At 36.0% G+C, this 16,277-nt stretch overlaps 1 protein-coding gene across 1 annotated transcript; it reads left to right on the forward strand.

Annotated features, from left to right (window-relative positions):
• The first annotated feature begins 9,318 nt into the window (after window positions 1-9,318).
• LOC142179594 (paired amphipathic helix protein Sin3-like 4) lies at window positions 9,319-11,466 on the forward strand. Its single transcript, XM_075250506.1, has 4 exons — window positions 9,319-9,411; window positions 10,165-10,319; window positions 11,000-11,098; window positions 11,180-11,466. The coding sequence occupies exons 2-4, from the start codon at window positions 10,185-10,187 to the stop codon at window positions 11,306-11,308; spliced, it is 363 nt and encodes a 120-aa protein (XP_075106607.1). The 5' UTR covers window positions 9,319-9,411; window positions 10,165-10,184; the 3' UTR covers window positions 11,309-11,466.
• Window positions 11,467-16,277: the final 4,811 nt, after the last annotated feature.

Raw genomic sequence — 16,277 nt, forward strand, 5'->3', positions numbered from 1 at the left:
CTCCTCTTAACATGTTCGAACATCTCAGCCTCGACTCCCGTATCTTGTCCTCCACGGAGGCTACTCCCACTCTGTCCCGGATAGCTTCATTCTTAATCTTATCTCTCCTGGTACACCCACACATCCATCTCAATATCCTTGTCTCTGCTACTTTCATCTTCTGCCGTGGGAGTTCTTGACTGGACAACATTCAGCCCCATACAACATAGTCGGTCGAACCACCACTCTATATAACTTACGTTTAATTCTCGGTTACCTTGGATAATAGACCCGAGATACTTGAAACTAGCTCTCTTGGGGATAAATTGAGCATCAAGCTTTACCTCTACATCTGCTTTACGGGTCCCGTCACTGAATTTGTACTCCAAGTATTCTGTTTTGATTATGCTCAACTTGAAACCTTTAGATTCCAAGGTCTGTCTCCATACCTCCAACCTCACGTTAGCTCCGTTTCGCATCTCGTCAATCAACACTATATCATCTGCAAATAGTATGCACTAAGGCACCTCCCTTTGGATGTGTCGCGACAATACATCCATCGCCAAGGCAAATAAAAACGGGCTAAGAGCCGATCCCTGGTGCAGCCCCATCACAACAAGGAAATGGTCTGAGTCACCACCCACAGTTTTCGCCGAGTCTTAGCACCATCATACATATCCTTAATCACCCTAACGTACGTTACCGGAACGCTACTAGCTTCCAACCACCTCCATAGAACCTCCCTCGGAGACTTTATCGTATACTTTCTCAAGGTCAATAAACACCATATGCAAGTCCTTCTTCCTCTCCTTGTACTGATCCACTAATCTCCTTACCAGATGAATCGCTTCCGTAGTCGAACGCTCCGGCATGAATCCAAACTGATTCTCGAAAATAGACACACACCTCCTCACCCTGGCCTCCACCACCCTCTCCCAAACCTTCATAGTGTGAATCAACAGCTTGATACCTCTATAATTGTTGCAATTTTGGACATCACCCTTGTTCTTGTACAGCGGAACCATCGTACTCAACCTTCATTCTTCGAGCAACAGAACCATACTTATTTGTTTCTGTCTTATTAATGAAGGGTTTTACCAATTATCAATGAACAATATAATTCAAAGCTTTTATGTTTAGCCCAAACTAAGCAAAGTGGATGAAAATGTAACTTAACCCCATGAACGAGTATACTGTTGGGGAAGTCTATACCAATAATTAGGTTTGCATGCATCTCAATTATTAGGTATCAGATAGTTTTGTCTATCAAGTTTTAGTCGCATGAGAAGAAATAAGCCCACCTTTTTTTTTTGTTTTTACAAGAGTTTGAGCCCTAATCTCCCGATTTAACTCATTTCATTGACTGTTAGATCACACCTTAATGCATCTGTATGGCTACTTATGGCTGTGATTTGGATGTATAATATTTGTTTTTTATTCTCTCCGATGAATTAGCTATGATCAATCACAAGTTCCTGAAAGTGGTTTGGGCGGAGGAGAAGGTGGCAACAACACAGGCGGAGGTGGAGCAGGTGCTAATGCTAGCACCCAAAAGCTGACAACTAAGGACGCATTGTCTTATTTGAAGGAGGTCAAGGACATATTTCAAGACCAAAGGGATAAGTACGACTTGTTCCTTGATGTTATAAAAGACTTTAAGGCTCGAAGGTTTGCTACTTTACTAAGCCTCATCCTTGTTTTTATGGTCTTCTGAACCACTTAAACTTGCACCGAATTTTAAAGTCGATACATGAACTTTTGATTTTCCAATTTTAGCACCCCAACTTGATAAAAATACTTATAATAAACTCCTTAAACAACAGACAAGATTTTCATCGAAAAAAATAGCATCTCGGCGATACTTATCAAAATCAAAACTAACAGACCTCCTTGAGAACCTATTACTTCCCACCCTTGAAAGTTTCCAGTAATTTCGTTAGTCTCAACCAGCCAAAGAAGATAGTCGGAACACTATAGACCAACCAAAATGATTCGTTTGTGGAGAAACGAAGACTGGCCAAAGGATTATTCAAAGTTGTTCAGATTTAATATTTTTATATATAATAATTCGAGTGACGCTCTTTTTTTGCGTGATTAGCACGTACTTTGACCACGTCATCCACATAAGCATAATCAACGATCAGAGGTGTTCACTTATAAGTAATCGGATCGGTTGAGTTGAGGTGTTAATAAGGGAAAATCAAAAGCTCATAAATCGGCTTTACAATCCGGTGCAAGTTTAAGTGGCCCAGAAGCCATTACGCCTTGTTTTTATCATTTGGTTATTTATGTGGAATTTATTGCATAAGTCTGTGATATTCCTCGCAGAATTGATACTGCTGGTGTGATAGCAAGAGTGAAACCCTTGTTTAAAGAGCATCCTAAATTGATCCTTAGATTCAACACTTTCTTGCCCAAGGGCTATGAAATAACCCTCAATGAAAAAGATGAGGTTCCTCCAAAGAGAACTGTTGAGTTTGAAGAAGCTATCAACTTTGTGAACAAAATAAGGGTAACATTGATCAGTTACCTTCTGATTTTAACAATAAAGGTCTGCCATTTTTTCTGCATTAAAAAACTTTAGTCCTAACTTTCTGTGTTATCATTTCCCACAGAAACGTTTCCAAAATGATGGTCATGTGTATAAATCCTTCCTAGACATTTTGAGCATGTATAGGAAGGAGCACAAGGTCATCAACGAGGTGTACCATGAGGTGTAAAACATTTTTAATTTGTCTACATAGATATTGTAGACGAACTTCATGTTTTTGTTTTTTATATTTTTTTTTATGTGTAGGTTGCCGTACTTCTTTATGACCATCCAGATTTGCTAGATGAGTTCACTAAATTCTTGCCAAATATTTCAGCTACTGCATTAACAGCACAAACTGATAAAAAGAAATCTTCTGTAAAGGTTGAAGAATTCGGAGGACCCCATGAAGATAAACATGTCCTGAAAAGTAAGTGCGCATTGTATGAATATCTGTATTATGGTTAGTGGTGAAACTTATTTGAGGGCCATCTTTTGGTTATGTGTTAATTCATGGTGTATTAACACGCTCTTTTATAGAGGGTGAGTATTTAGTACTAACTTTTGCGGTTTCTTTTCAGGCAGTTTCAATTCGTCGTGTATATTTTTGGTTTTCTTGATTTATGCATTTGTTTCTGGCAGTGTTTCTAAGTTTGGTTATTTACCTTTTTATATAATTTGCTTGATTTATTGCCAGATATGTATTGCCAAGAGTTCTCTTTCTGTGAAAAGGTAAAGGAAAGACTACAAAGTCCAGCTGATTATCAGGAATTCTTAAAATGTCTCCACCTTTATTTCACAGAAATAATTTCAAGGAAGGAGTTACAAAGTTTGGTAGGTTTATCATGCAATTAATCTATCCTTTTTTCTCTTTTGTGACTCTAGTTTTTGTTTATAATTGTTGCTAGCTATGGTTCGCTTGGGTTCCGTTAGCTCTCTTTGTAGCCTGTAGGCAGTATTCAGGGGCGGAGCCAAGTGACCACAAGCATGCAGTTAGCTTAAAATATGTTCATCATGTGGTCGAGCGAAGCGCACCTCTGTGAAGCAGCCTAGCATCACTTTACTACTTTAGGGGGTGGGGGTGAAGGGCTTTAGCAAGCCACCCAATGTAGGACGAATTGCCTCCCATTCATTCTAGCTACTCCACACTGGCCTTAAAAGCGCCTACTTTTCTTTCTTTTCCGGCTAAGGCTTTCTTTCCGCTTTGACTTGCCTTCCTTATCTTTCAATCTGGACTTGCATGTGTTCCCGACTTGTTGCAACCTTCGCATTTCGTGCTGAGATCCCAAGTCTCCAAGTGGGCCCTCTTGGCCACCCACGACCTTGGCTTTTTGGGACACTTCCTTGAAGAAAGTCGTACTCCCATCAGCTTTCAAGTAGATAAAGAAGTTAAGGCTAGTGACTCCTACACCTTCCTACACGAAGGGCTGTAATACTAGGAAAACGGAAAGCATGGGTAGGGCAAGAGGCTGTGGACGACGTGACCCGTTAGCACCGGATGAATGACGCAAACTTGAGCGCCTGAAGTCACGAGAGAAGGACGCGAGTTCCTTTCTTGTCTAGAAAGGGGAAGAGGAGCTCAAACAAGGTTCAAAGATCCCCTCCCCAAAGTATGGTTTAAAGAAAGCCTATGGTTGCAGGTTCAGTGAACCTAGTAGCTTTGGTTTAAACCTTGTATTTTCCTTGAATAATTTATTGATTATTTATAATTTAACAATTTAGAACTCAGTAACTTAAAATGCTTAGAATTCTGCACCCATAAACTTGAAATCGTAGCTCCGCGTCTGGCAGTATTAGTTGGTCTGTTGATGTTGCAAAACTGGATAGAGCCATTTATGCTAAACATGTCCTCTCTTTTGACCGACAAAAGAGAGAAACAGGGGTCCCCTCTTCTTTGAGGAGGAAAATTAACTGAATCCTGGCTTTACAGGATTTGTGGTACTAATGTCTTTAAAACGATATACAAGTCGGTGTGGTTGTCGTTGTTTAAGCATCATAAATTTGAAGGCGTGCTCATTTCAGGTTGCTGATTTACTTGGAAAATATCCTGATCTTATGGAGCTCTTCAATGAATTTCTAGAGTTGGTAATAAATCTGGATCTTTTTTATGTGTGTATGAACGATTTGCTAGATGAGTTCACTATAGCAGCACAAACAATGATGAATTTGCATCAAGGAACTCATGATCAGGATTATAAAGAACCTGATAATGAGAACAATGGAGATCTAAGCATGCAGCGCTATACTGATAAAACGAAATCTGCTGTGAAGATTGAAGAATTTGGAGGACCTAATGAAAATAAAGATGCCCTGAAAAGTGAGTGCAATTAGCATTGTCTGAATATTTGTATTTGATGTGCTGCATTAGAATCTTCCTCCATTAGCGCTCACTACAAAAAAAATAGAATTAGCTACGAACTTCGTCACTTATCTGTCGCTAAATTGCTCGTAACTAAGAGAATTTCTCGATATTTGTCGTTAATCCTTCATTAAATAGGATTAGCAACGAATTTTTTTATTTTGCTACAAAATTTGTTTGTCGCTAATTCCTGTTTTTTTAGTAGTAGTGCGCTATGGTTAGTGATGACATTGATTTGAAGGCCATCTTTTAGTTATGTGTTAATTCATGGTGAATTACAAGCGCTCGTTTTCAACCTCTAGTCATGCGTTGAAACCTAAAGGATATGAGTAGTACTAATGTTCTCAGGTCTTTATTTATTTATTTTATATAAGCGTACTGTCTAGGCTAGCTCGCGCACCATCTCGACTAATTCCACGAGATACCTGCTACCTCCCACCAGCAGTAGGTATCGAACCGGGTAACTTTGTCTACCAACTTCAGGCAGTTTCAATTCGTTGTGTTTCGTTTTTGGTGTTCTTGATGTATGCACTTGTTTCCGGCGTATTATTGCTGAGTATGATTATTAACTTTTTAATGTAATTTGCTTGATGTTTCCAGATATGTATAGCCAAGAATTCACTTTCTGTGAAAAGGTAAAGGAAAGACTACAAAGTCCAGTTGATTATCAGGCATTCTTAAAATGTCTCCATCTTTATAGCACAGAAATAATTTCAAGGAAGGAGTTACAAAGTTTTGTACGTTTATCAATCAATCAATCTATCCTTTTTTCTCTTATGTAACTGTACGTAGGTTTTGTTTATAATTTTTGCTAGCTATGGTTTGCTTGGGTTCCGTTAGCTCTCTCAGTAGGCAGGGGCGGATGCACTGTGGTAATTATGGGTTCAATTGAACCCATATCTTTCGGTGCGGAGTAAAAATTTATGCGTAAAAATTCGTTAAAATAATTTTAAAAATATAATGGGTATGTCTGTTGTTGTTTAAGCATCATAGATTTGAAAGCATGCTCATTTCAGGTTGCTGATCGACTTGGAAAATATCCTGATCTTATGGAGGGTTTCAATGAATTTCTAGAGCATTGTGAACGAGTTGGTAAGTCTTGAAATTTCATATCGGTAAAATTGTTATGTCATCTAGGGATGGGCATCGGTCGGTTCTGTTCGGTTATGAATATTATCGGTTTTGCCTATCGGTTATCGGTTTACAAATATCATAATCCGATAACCAAACCAATAAGATATTGGTTATCGGTTATCGGTTAATCGGTTATCGATCATTGTCGGTTTGGTTATCGGTTTACCCGATAAGATAAAATAACTAAAACAGTTTCACAATGTATAAAACAATTTCGATATAAAACTTTTTTGCTAAAGCAGTTTTATAAGATTTTAAGAACTGCTTTGCTAAAACTCTGTTTCTATCTTCATTCTTCAATCCAAAAAAATATAAACAAAAATCCCAATATCAGTCAGTGATGAAAAAATAGAATATCAGTAATATTTTCACTTCGACACTTTCTGCAAATACAAGGGATCTAAATGAATAACAAATACAAGTTTATTAGTTATGAAATACAAATTTTATAACAACTGACATAAGATAACTTTGTAGCAGTTCAACAATTAAAGCACACGACAAATCTCACTTCATCTTTCAAACAAACTAAGAAAAATCCAGAGCCAGAATGCTTTCAAACAAACTAAGAAAAAGATGGAAGATGAAGCAACTAAAAATTTACGCGAAGAATCAAGATGAAGCTGAAGAATGTGGCTGAGAAATGCGACTGAAGAGTGAAGTGAAGATGCAACTGAAGAATGTGATAGATCCGAGAAATAAAGTAAAGATGCGACTGAAAAGTGAAAGAAAGAAGCTGCGAAATGCGACTGATGCCGGCCTGAGTCTTGACGGGCTGACTGGTGAGGGCGTGAGGCGGAGAAACTGAGAAAGAATAGGGAAATCAAAGAGTGAACTATGAATTATGAAATCCTAGTATGTATATACTTAAGGGTAAACTAGTAAATTAGTTAATCCTTATTGGGTTATCGGTTTTACCTAGGGGTGTTCAAAACCGATCCGAAACCGAAAACCGAACCGAAGCTTAATGGCTTACTAGTAACGACTTAACGGATGGGGAACAAATTAAATTTTTTTTATTAACGGCTTATCAGTTTGGGGGCAGATTATTCAATTTTCTTAACGGCTAATCCGTTAACCCGTTAAGAATATATATATAAACCAAGGAGTTTTAAGTATATATATAAACCAAGGAGTTTAAACGGGCAACTAACAACATGATGTAATCACAAATCATAATACCGTCAAATTGATATCAACTGTGCATTCTCATATTTGAAGCAATCATGTTATTGGTCAGCGCTTTATTTTTCAAATAGCAACTCTTTTGAAAGAAAGTGAAATTCAACAGAAGAAAATCTAATGGCCAGTTAAAGTATTTCTTATAGTTTTTCTGAGAATGGTGAAGTGGTCTTATGGTTAACAATAGAAAATATTGATATTGCAACCATTTTGGGTTTTCGAAAGGGGGTGGGTGTGGAGGTTGAACTCTCTTCCTGCACTTCTCTATTATCCCTGATATTACGAATAGAAAGCTACAGAGTTTGATTCCCAAGATGGTCAGTGATGTCCCGTATAACTTGCATAATTCTTGATCTTTGAGCGAAAAAGTTAACTAAAGGAAACCCCATCTTCACCGTAGATCAAACCAGCCATGCTATCATCTTAACCTTATTTGCAGAAGCCAACATATAGTGATACAAAAATTATGGAGATGAACAAGTATTTGCCATGTCGGAAATTCTTGTTGGTTAGCAATATCCTTTTAAATCAAGTTTCCAATTAACAAAAATAATCACTGGCATGCCAATGTCTATTCTGAATTTGTATGCTAGGCGGTCAGCAAACAATTAATGCACGCAATATAGATTGAATTAGGCCGATAACCGCCCGATAAGAGCTAAACCGATACCAATCCACCCGATACCTTATCGGGTGGCTAGCGGATTAATACATTTAAAAGCCGATAAGCCAAACTGTTAAGAGTAAATAACCGCCCAGTCCGCCCGATAAGCAGCCCTAGTTTTACCCAATAACAGAATTGCCAAACCGAGCCCGAACCGACAACCCAATAAGAAAATAATTTAACCTGTTATCGAACCATTAACCCAATGACCCAATACCGATAACCCAATAAATAACTAACGGTTCGGGTTATCGGTTTTACCCGATATATGCCCACCCCTAGTGTCATCTATCTACTCTATATACTATATTACATCACTTCTAGAAAACTGTCTAAAACCATCCAGAAATACCGACTGAAATCAGTCGGAAAACTGAAAATACCGACCGATTTCTGACCGACTTTAATTCATCGAAATTAGGCAGGTCGATAATAAATAGCGCCGAAGTCGGTCGCAATTTCCGACCGATTTCGGTCGATCGATAAAATTTTCACAAGCTTCCAAAAAAGAAAAAAATTGCCAAAAGAAAAACGGTATTTTTCGACCGAAGTCGGTCGGTATTTTTAATTATGCAATTAAAAAATATTCCATCTGAAAATTGAACCGGGAGTTGTACTGTGGAAGGATACTATTCTGCCACTACACCATTGCTACATTTTGGTTTAAGACTAGCTTTTATTTTATTTATTCTCTTTAATTGCATTTTCGTGCGAAAATAACCGACTGATTTCGGTCGGTTTTATTAAAAATATAAAATTACCGATCGAAGTCGGTCGGGTTTTTGAATATTTATTTTATTTTATATGAAAAACCGACCAAAGTTGGTTGATTTCTTAAAAAAGAAATTTCGTAGGACGCCAAAATAAATTTTCACATTTTTGCGCCAAAACAAACCTACCGAAGTTGGTCGGTTTCGTTAAAAAAAATTAAAAAATAAAATATTTGAAATACTAACCGACTACGGTCGCTTTTTCAATTTTTTGACCGACCAAAGTCGGTCTGTCGCAGTCAGTTTTGGCTGAATTTCTAGTAGAGCTAAAAGCACGAAGCCCCTTAGAGAAATGTCGTTCGCCTTTTTTATCCTTTAAAAGCATAGTTACATTGAACATAACTGTAATTCAAATTACTTTCCAATATTTAGGATTTAATAAAAATTAACTGAAAAGTTGGAAAAATCAAAGTTGGAAACTTTTGTGTACTTAGAACTCCTTTTAGGATTAGGAGTCCTTATACTTTATAAACACAATAACCGAGTAAAATTCAACTAAAATCTTGGAAACCCCAAAGTTACAAACTTTCATATACGTAGAACTCCATTTAGGTTTAGGAGTATCTTTATACTTTTTTTATATAATTATAATAACCGATTAAAATTCACCTAAAATTTTGGAAAAATCAAAGGTGAAACTTTCGTCTTTTTATACTCCTTTTAGATTTGGGGGTCTTTATACTTTGATATATAACTATGACCAAGTAATCATATATATATAGGACTAAACCCTGCCGTCGAATAGCCAAGTAGCCTTGAAGATCTCTTGGGCCTTCAGCTCTAATTTTCATCGGTAGAATTCCGTCCTTAAGTTAATTGCTTATATTTACATGTTTTTATTATTTTTGAATTTAAATTATGTAAATAGATAACAACTAAAACTTGCATATTTTGTTAGCTTTTGTAATTTATCAATCCCATTGGTTAAAATATCACATCTGTTATAGGTGAAGAAAAGAACCTCCTTGTAATCACTCAAAAATTTAATTTTGATATCACTTTTAAAGTAACTCTATCCCATTTTTCTGTATTTTTCAATGGTATATGCATTAATTTATTGTCTTGGCATAATATTTTTTAATGTTGTAACACGAGATGATACTATGAAATGTTGTTTGATCTTTTAACGTGCATTTTTCATAATAAAGTTCACAGAATTTAAAGATGTATTATTGGTAGTGATGAGTACATGAATATAACTTACTGAAATAGACCCATGATAACTTGTGAAACTAAAGTGAGAAAATTATAGAATTAGAATTTTTGAAAAATGAATATAATAATTGATAGTACTTAAGAATTTCTGTTTTGCATTTTCTATTCCTTTATTAATTTAGCTATATAAGATCAATACTCACTATTTCATGACACTTTTATTATATAACTCCAAATTTAATTTTTAATATAATACTTATGTGATATTTTTAAAAAAGATTTGTATTCATTGACATAGGGTACACGCGCATTGGGCGTACCTTATATATGTATGTATATGTGTGTGTGTGAGAGAGATACTCCATTCTGATCATTGGTTTCTGCTTTGCAGTTGGATTTCTAGCAGGTGTTATGAGCAAGAGTAAGTCGTATATATCCAAATTAGTAAAGGGAGAGAAAGACAGAGAGCCTAAAAAAGAAGAAAAAGAGGCTCCTCCAAAGAGAAGTGAACTTGAAGAATCTTTCATCTTTGTGAAGAAAGTAAAGGTTATTCTCAATCTCCTGCCTTCTGATTTCAATAAATTGTCTGCCCCCTTTTTTTCTTGTACTAGTCACTATCTACATGCATTGGAGGTATATCTCATGATAATTTTTAGTACAAAATTTGTATCCAAAGCAATAATATTTTAAGTGATCATCATCAGGTATAGTTAGGAGGGGAGCATTGGCGTAATTGGTAAAGTTGTCTCCATGTGATCAGGAGACCACGGGTTCGAGCCGTGGAAACAGCCTCTTGCAGAAATGCAGGGTAAGACTGCATACAATAGACCCTTGTGGTCCGACGACCCTTGTCTGGACCCCACGCATAGCGGGAGCTTAGTGCACTGGGTCACCCTTTATCTTGTAAAGTTAACATAGAGACAGAGGCGGAGCTAAATACCGAGGCGCGGGTTTGACAAAACCCAGTAACTTTAGTCAAAACTCTATATTTATCTTAAGAAATTCATTAATATATTCAAATTATTAATTTAAAATCCAGTAACTTGAAAAGGCTAAAAATATGAATCCAGAAACGTCAGATTCCGGCTCCGCATCTGCATAAAGACTTAAAAAAACAAGAAAATTGTGTATTTTAAAATGTTTCTCATACGAACTTGGAGTATTGGAATAAAGACTTGGAAACTTTTAAGTCCTAACTTAATTTGTTGGTTTATCACTTCATATAGGAACGTTTCAAAAATGATGATCATGTGTACGACTCCTTCCTAGAAATTTTGAAGAAGTACAGGGAGGAGCACAAGACCATATATGAAGTTTACCATGAGGTGATGAAACTTCTTTTAATTTGGATAATTATAGATGATCTTCATGTTTTAATTTGTTTGCTTCTCTTTTGTTATGTGTAGGTTGCCATGCTTTTCATTGACCATCCAGATTTGCTTAATGATTTCACTAAATTTTTGCCAGATTCTTCAGCTATTTCCATGCTTAAGCAATATCTTGATAAGTTAACCACCATCCTTAGTTCGTTATAATGCCTATATATTGCCATGACTAAAGCTTGTTTACGAGTTCTATTTGATTTCTCAAATAATTTGGAACCCTACGCCCCTTTCCTTTTTTTATTTATTTTTTATTTTTTAGAACTCTTAGGGAGATTTGCTGGTTGCTGGGAAATCTTTGTCCTGTTTTAAGTTAGTGGAGATTTGGTATATTAGCAATAAATATTAACCTCATAGTTGGTTTCTTGAATCATATCATCTTTTCTTCTAGCAAATCATGAAAATTTCATTCATTCTTTTATTCTTGGTTTTCTTATAGTTATAATTGAATAAAGTCAATCACAAAGATAAATGACTACATCACTTTTCAAGGTAATTTAATAAATAAATAAATAAATAAATAAATAAGCATGTAAGAAATTAAAACTAAAAGTTTGACATAGCTATCTATTTACAACTTAACACTATGAAGGGTGAACGCTTGCTGTCATCATTTTTATATAACGTTACGAATTTATCACGATCTAAAACTGAATGATCCGATGTCACACCAGGGTGAATACTTGTTGTCATCATTTTTTATATAATGTTACCAATTTATCACGACCCAAAAATGAACGAGTGCAGGTCAATTCAGCTTTCAGTTGCTATCTTAGCTATTTCCCTTGCCTTCTTGAACGTAAAGCGTGGCAAATGGGCGGGTCGGGTTGGATATGGTTCGGGTCGAAAAGGGATAATGAAAAAACGGATCAATTATCCGACCCGACCCATATTTAATACGGATAAAAAACGGGTTAACCGGCGGATAAAATGGGTTACCCATATTATCCATGACTTCTTGTATATGATCACTTTTGGGAGAATTCTTAGTCTCCCCAACTTGAGGAACCCCCAATTTGAGGTTTTACCAATATAAAAGTTAGACTCATTGGTTATCCATTGGTTACTCATTGGTTATCCATTTTCTAAATGAATAATATGGTTTTTATCCATATTTGATCCGTTTTTAAAAAGTTCATTATCCAACCCATTTTTTAATGGATAATATGAATAGTTAACTGCTTTATTTTAAACCATTTTGCCACCGCTAGTAAAGCCACTTGTATTGAGATGCCGCAAAATATTGAGATAGGCTTACAAAAAGTAATGTGCCTGTCTAGCACCCAAATTACTATCCGCTGCTAGTGTTTGAACAAAGAAAGATTGGCGAAAAACCAAATACAACAAATTTATTTTACATGTGGTAACAACAATGATAAAAATCGTTATTCAAGCGCATAAAAACTAGTCAATCTATAATGAATGCTCACAATATAGCATAGGTTGGGACGTGCTCACTAGACCAGAGCGTAAATTAAGCGACAATAAATGTTATGATTCATATATAGCAGACACCAATTTTTTTGATCTTGAGACGTGATTATTGTATAACTAAATTTTTTTCAATTCACTCAGTGAAGAAGCAGATCATCAGAGCATGGAACCATAATATGAAGAGGGGGGAGGAAGTAGTATATGGGTGGAGGACATGACTCAATTTCCTTTTCTACCGAAATGAAGATAGCCACTTGGAATGTTCGAGGGGTGAATAAGTTGTATAAACAAAAGGAGACAAAGGAGTTTATTAGAGAGAATAACATTAGTATTACAGCAATAATAGAGCATATAGCTCAAAAGAGTAAAGTTAAAATTGCACCCGACTGGGGCTGGATTACTAATGATTCTAATACACAAAGAGGAAGAATATGGATGTTATGGAACACCAATCTTGCAGTGATAACTGAACTGAATGTGCACCCTCAATTCATACATGTTCAAGTGAGAGGGATAGCTGTGAATATTGAATATCAATTCATTGTTGTCTATAGATTACATAGTATAAATGACAAGCTAAGTTTGTGGCAACAACTGGAGAAAATGGAGACATGGCAGCAAGGACCCTAGCTAATAATGAGGGATTTCAATGCCATATTGAATGTTGAAGATAGAATACATGGTACAGAAGTGCAAGATGCAAAGACAAGAGATTTCAGGAAGTTTTTGGTAGAAGCTGAGATGACAAAACTACAAACAATAGGAAAACCATACACATAGAGCAATAATCACATGTATAGTAGGATTGATAGAGCCATAGTCAACTCAACCTGGATGACTACAATTCCACCTCTGTCAATGCAAGTTATGGACTCTATTTTCTCAGATCATTCCCCACTCTGCATTGAATTGGACATGTTAGGACATAGATGCAGGAAAGCCTTTAGATTTATGAATTGTATAACAGAACACCCCAATTTTATTATTGTAGCAGAGGACAGCTGGAGACAAACTAATACTGCACACTATATGGAGGACATATGGGAGAAACCGAAGCATGTCAAGAATGCCATCAAAGAACTGAATGTTAAAGAGTTTAAAGGGGCCACAGAAAGAATAAAAAATATCAGAGGCAAACTCAAAACTATACATGAAGATATGAGAACTCCAAACCACCCACAAGAGTTATTTGAAGCAGAAAAGGAGCTGAGGATACAACTTGATAAATGAGACTTAATAGAAGAAAGTACCTACAAGTAGATGACTAGGGTACAATGGCTAAAGCTAGGAGACTCTTATTCTGCCTACTTCTTAGCAAGCATGAAGAATGGGAGAGCAAAAAATCATATCAAGGCTTTAGTGTCTACTAAAGGCATTATGCTGCAAATAGAGAAGGGCATAGAGGATGGGATACTCAAATTCTACAAGCAGCTGCTAGAAAATGCAAATACAACATTACCAGCAATCCAGCCTAACATAATGAACACATGTCCTATTCTTAATAGAAGGCAGCACCAGACACTTATCAGACCATTTGACAAGGGAGAGGTATATCAAGCACTACATGGGATTGATGAGTTTAAGGAGTTGATAATTTCAAATCATGCTTCTTCAAAAAATCTTGGATATCAGTTGGGGTGAGGAGACCAATACATGCTTAAGTTTTTTGAAACTCAAGATATGTACATGACAATTAACTGTGCTGCTTTCACACTAGTGCCAAAAGTAAAGAACCCATCTTTTGTGAAGGAATTCGTACCAATATCATGTTGCACCACAATATACAAAATCATAGCAAAAATGCTAACAAATAGGTTACAAGGGGTTATGGATGATTTGATTGACAAGCTGCATTTGTACCTGGCAGGGTGATCAATGATAATATCATACTTAGCCATGAATTAATAAAGGGGTATGAGAGGAAAGAAATCTCACCATGATGCATAAATGACGAGCTCAAATACAACACAAAATTAATACTCATTAGCCAAAGATATTATAGTTATGCTTGTCGTCTCCACAAGGATTGGATTTAAATAATATTCGATAATTTCTAGCTTAACATTATTCATGATAATTAACATTTTATTTGGGATGATTAATAACTAAAATTTACTATGAAACTAAAATAATTAACAATTGATCACTGGAATACAAGAGTTGAGCAATACTGAAATATCAATGGAAGAAATAAGGGTCGTGACAGGATAGGTGCAAGATAGCCATTTGGGATCCAACTCTAGTTCAATTCACTCTAATGTTCTAATGATTCTCACGAATTCACTCGATGATTAGTTCAAACGTGTAGTCAAGAGTCCTCTCTCGATTAAATCTTAGCTCTACGGGATAACTAATATAAGCACTGTGAAAATATGTAAGCATGCGTTAATGGATTGGTCTTCAGAAAAACGTCTCTTGAATATTCTCCTAACTTGATTTAATCAACAATTCAATAAGCTCTTTCGATTACTTAAGAGAATCACTGAATTAAACCAAACAAAATAATGCAAGATAATCATCACAATATTCCGATTACGATTAAATAAACCGATGAATAAAGTTGTAACCAATTCAAAGCCCCACAAACAAATTCAAGAAAAAAAGTAGAGTTAAAATCCACAAATATCAATCAAAACACCATATCTGTCAAACCCTAAGGGAAACTACTCCATAATTATGGAGAAAGTCATCAAAAATATAATTAAAGAGTAAGAAAACATCAATCTAACATCACAATCCAAACTCCTGTATTGTATAGGCTATATACTAGAGATAGGCTCATCAAGTGGGGGATGCAGAGTAGCCCGATATGCCCTTTACGTGAGCAAGAGCAGGAAACCACTCAACACTTATTCTTTGAGTGCGCTATAGCACCTAGAATCTGGTAACAACTACTCATATGGTAAGGTGTCAACAAAACTATATTGGGATGGTCTGGGTAGATAATGTGGGAAATAGGCAATGCACGATGGAAATGTGGAAAAGCTGAAATATATAGAATGACTTTAGCCGGGAGCATTTATTATATCTGGCAGGAAAGGAATCTAAAATTGTTCCAGAACAAACGTAAATCAGAGGATATGATTGTAAAGATGATTATACAAGACATACATTGTAGAGGAATGGCCAGCCTAAATTTCTATCCATGAAGCAACAAGGAGAATGTCTAACCAGGTGCAATTAGCTACAATATACTAAGTAGTTAAGGATTTTGAGTGTTTAGATTTAGTAAAAGAAGCTATAGATGCACGCTAAAGTTGGGGTTGCATGTCCAACTTTAGGATTGATGCCCTACCTCTACGGTCTATTCAGATAAATAGAAAGCTTATTTACCCAAAAAAAGTTTGCAACTCAAATAAAGATGCATAATAGATCGATATGAACATCATGAGCTACCCCGTAATAAAACCAGTTGTTACTAATATAACCAGAGCTCGGAGAATGAAAAGATAAGAGGACCCTATGGAGAATGTAGTCAGAAATCCATAATAGAGGCCGACCATAACGACCGAATTGATTATCTTCATCCATAAGGATCCTAGATTACCTAGTATAAAATATTGAAAAATCATCACAAACCTCCCTTATTTCTTTTTTTTATTGCGATTTCTGTGGATTATTATATGATAATTTTAGAACTTTCCATATGTAGAAAAGAAATAGAAAGAGATAAACTAGAAACGACATC

Source organism: Nicotiana tabacum, chromosome 3, assembly GCF_000715075.1.
Source record: "Nicotiana tabacum cultivar K326 chromosome 3, ASM71507v2, whole genome shotgun sequence".
Taxonomy (NCBI): Eukaryota; Viridiplantae; Streptophyta; class Magnoliopsida; order Solanales; family Solanaceae; genus Nicotiana; species Nicotiana tabacum.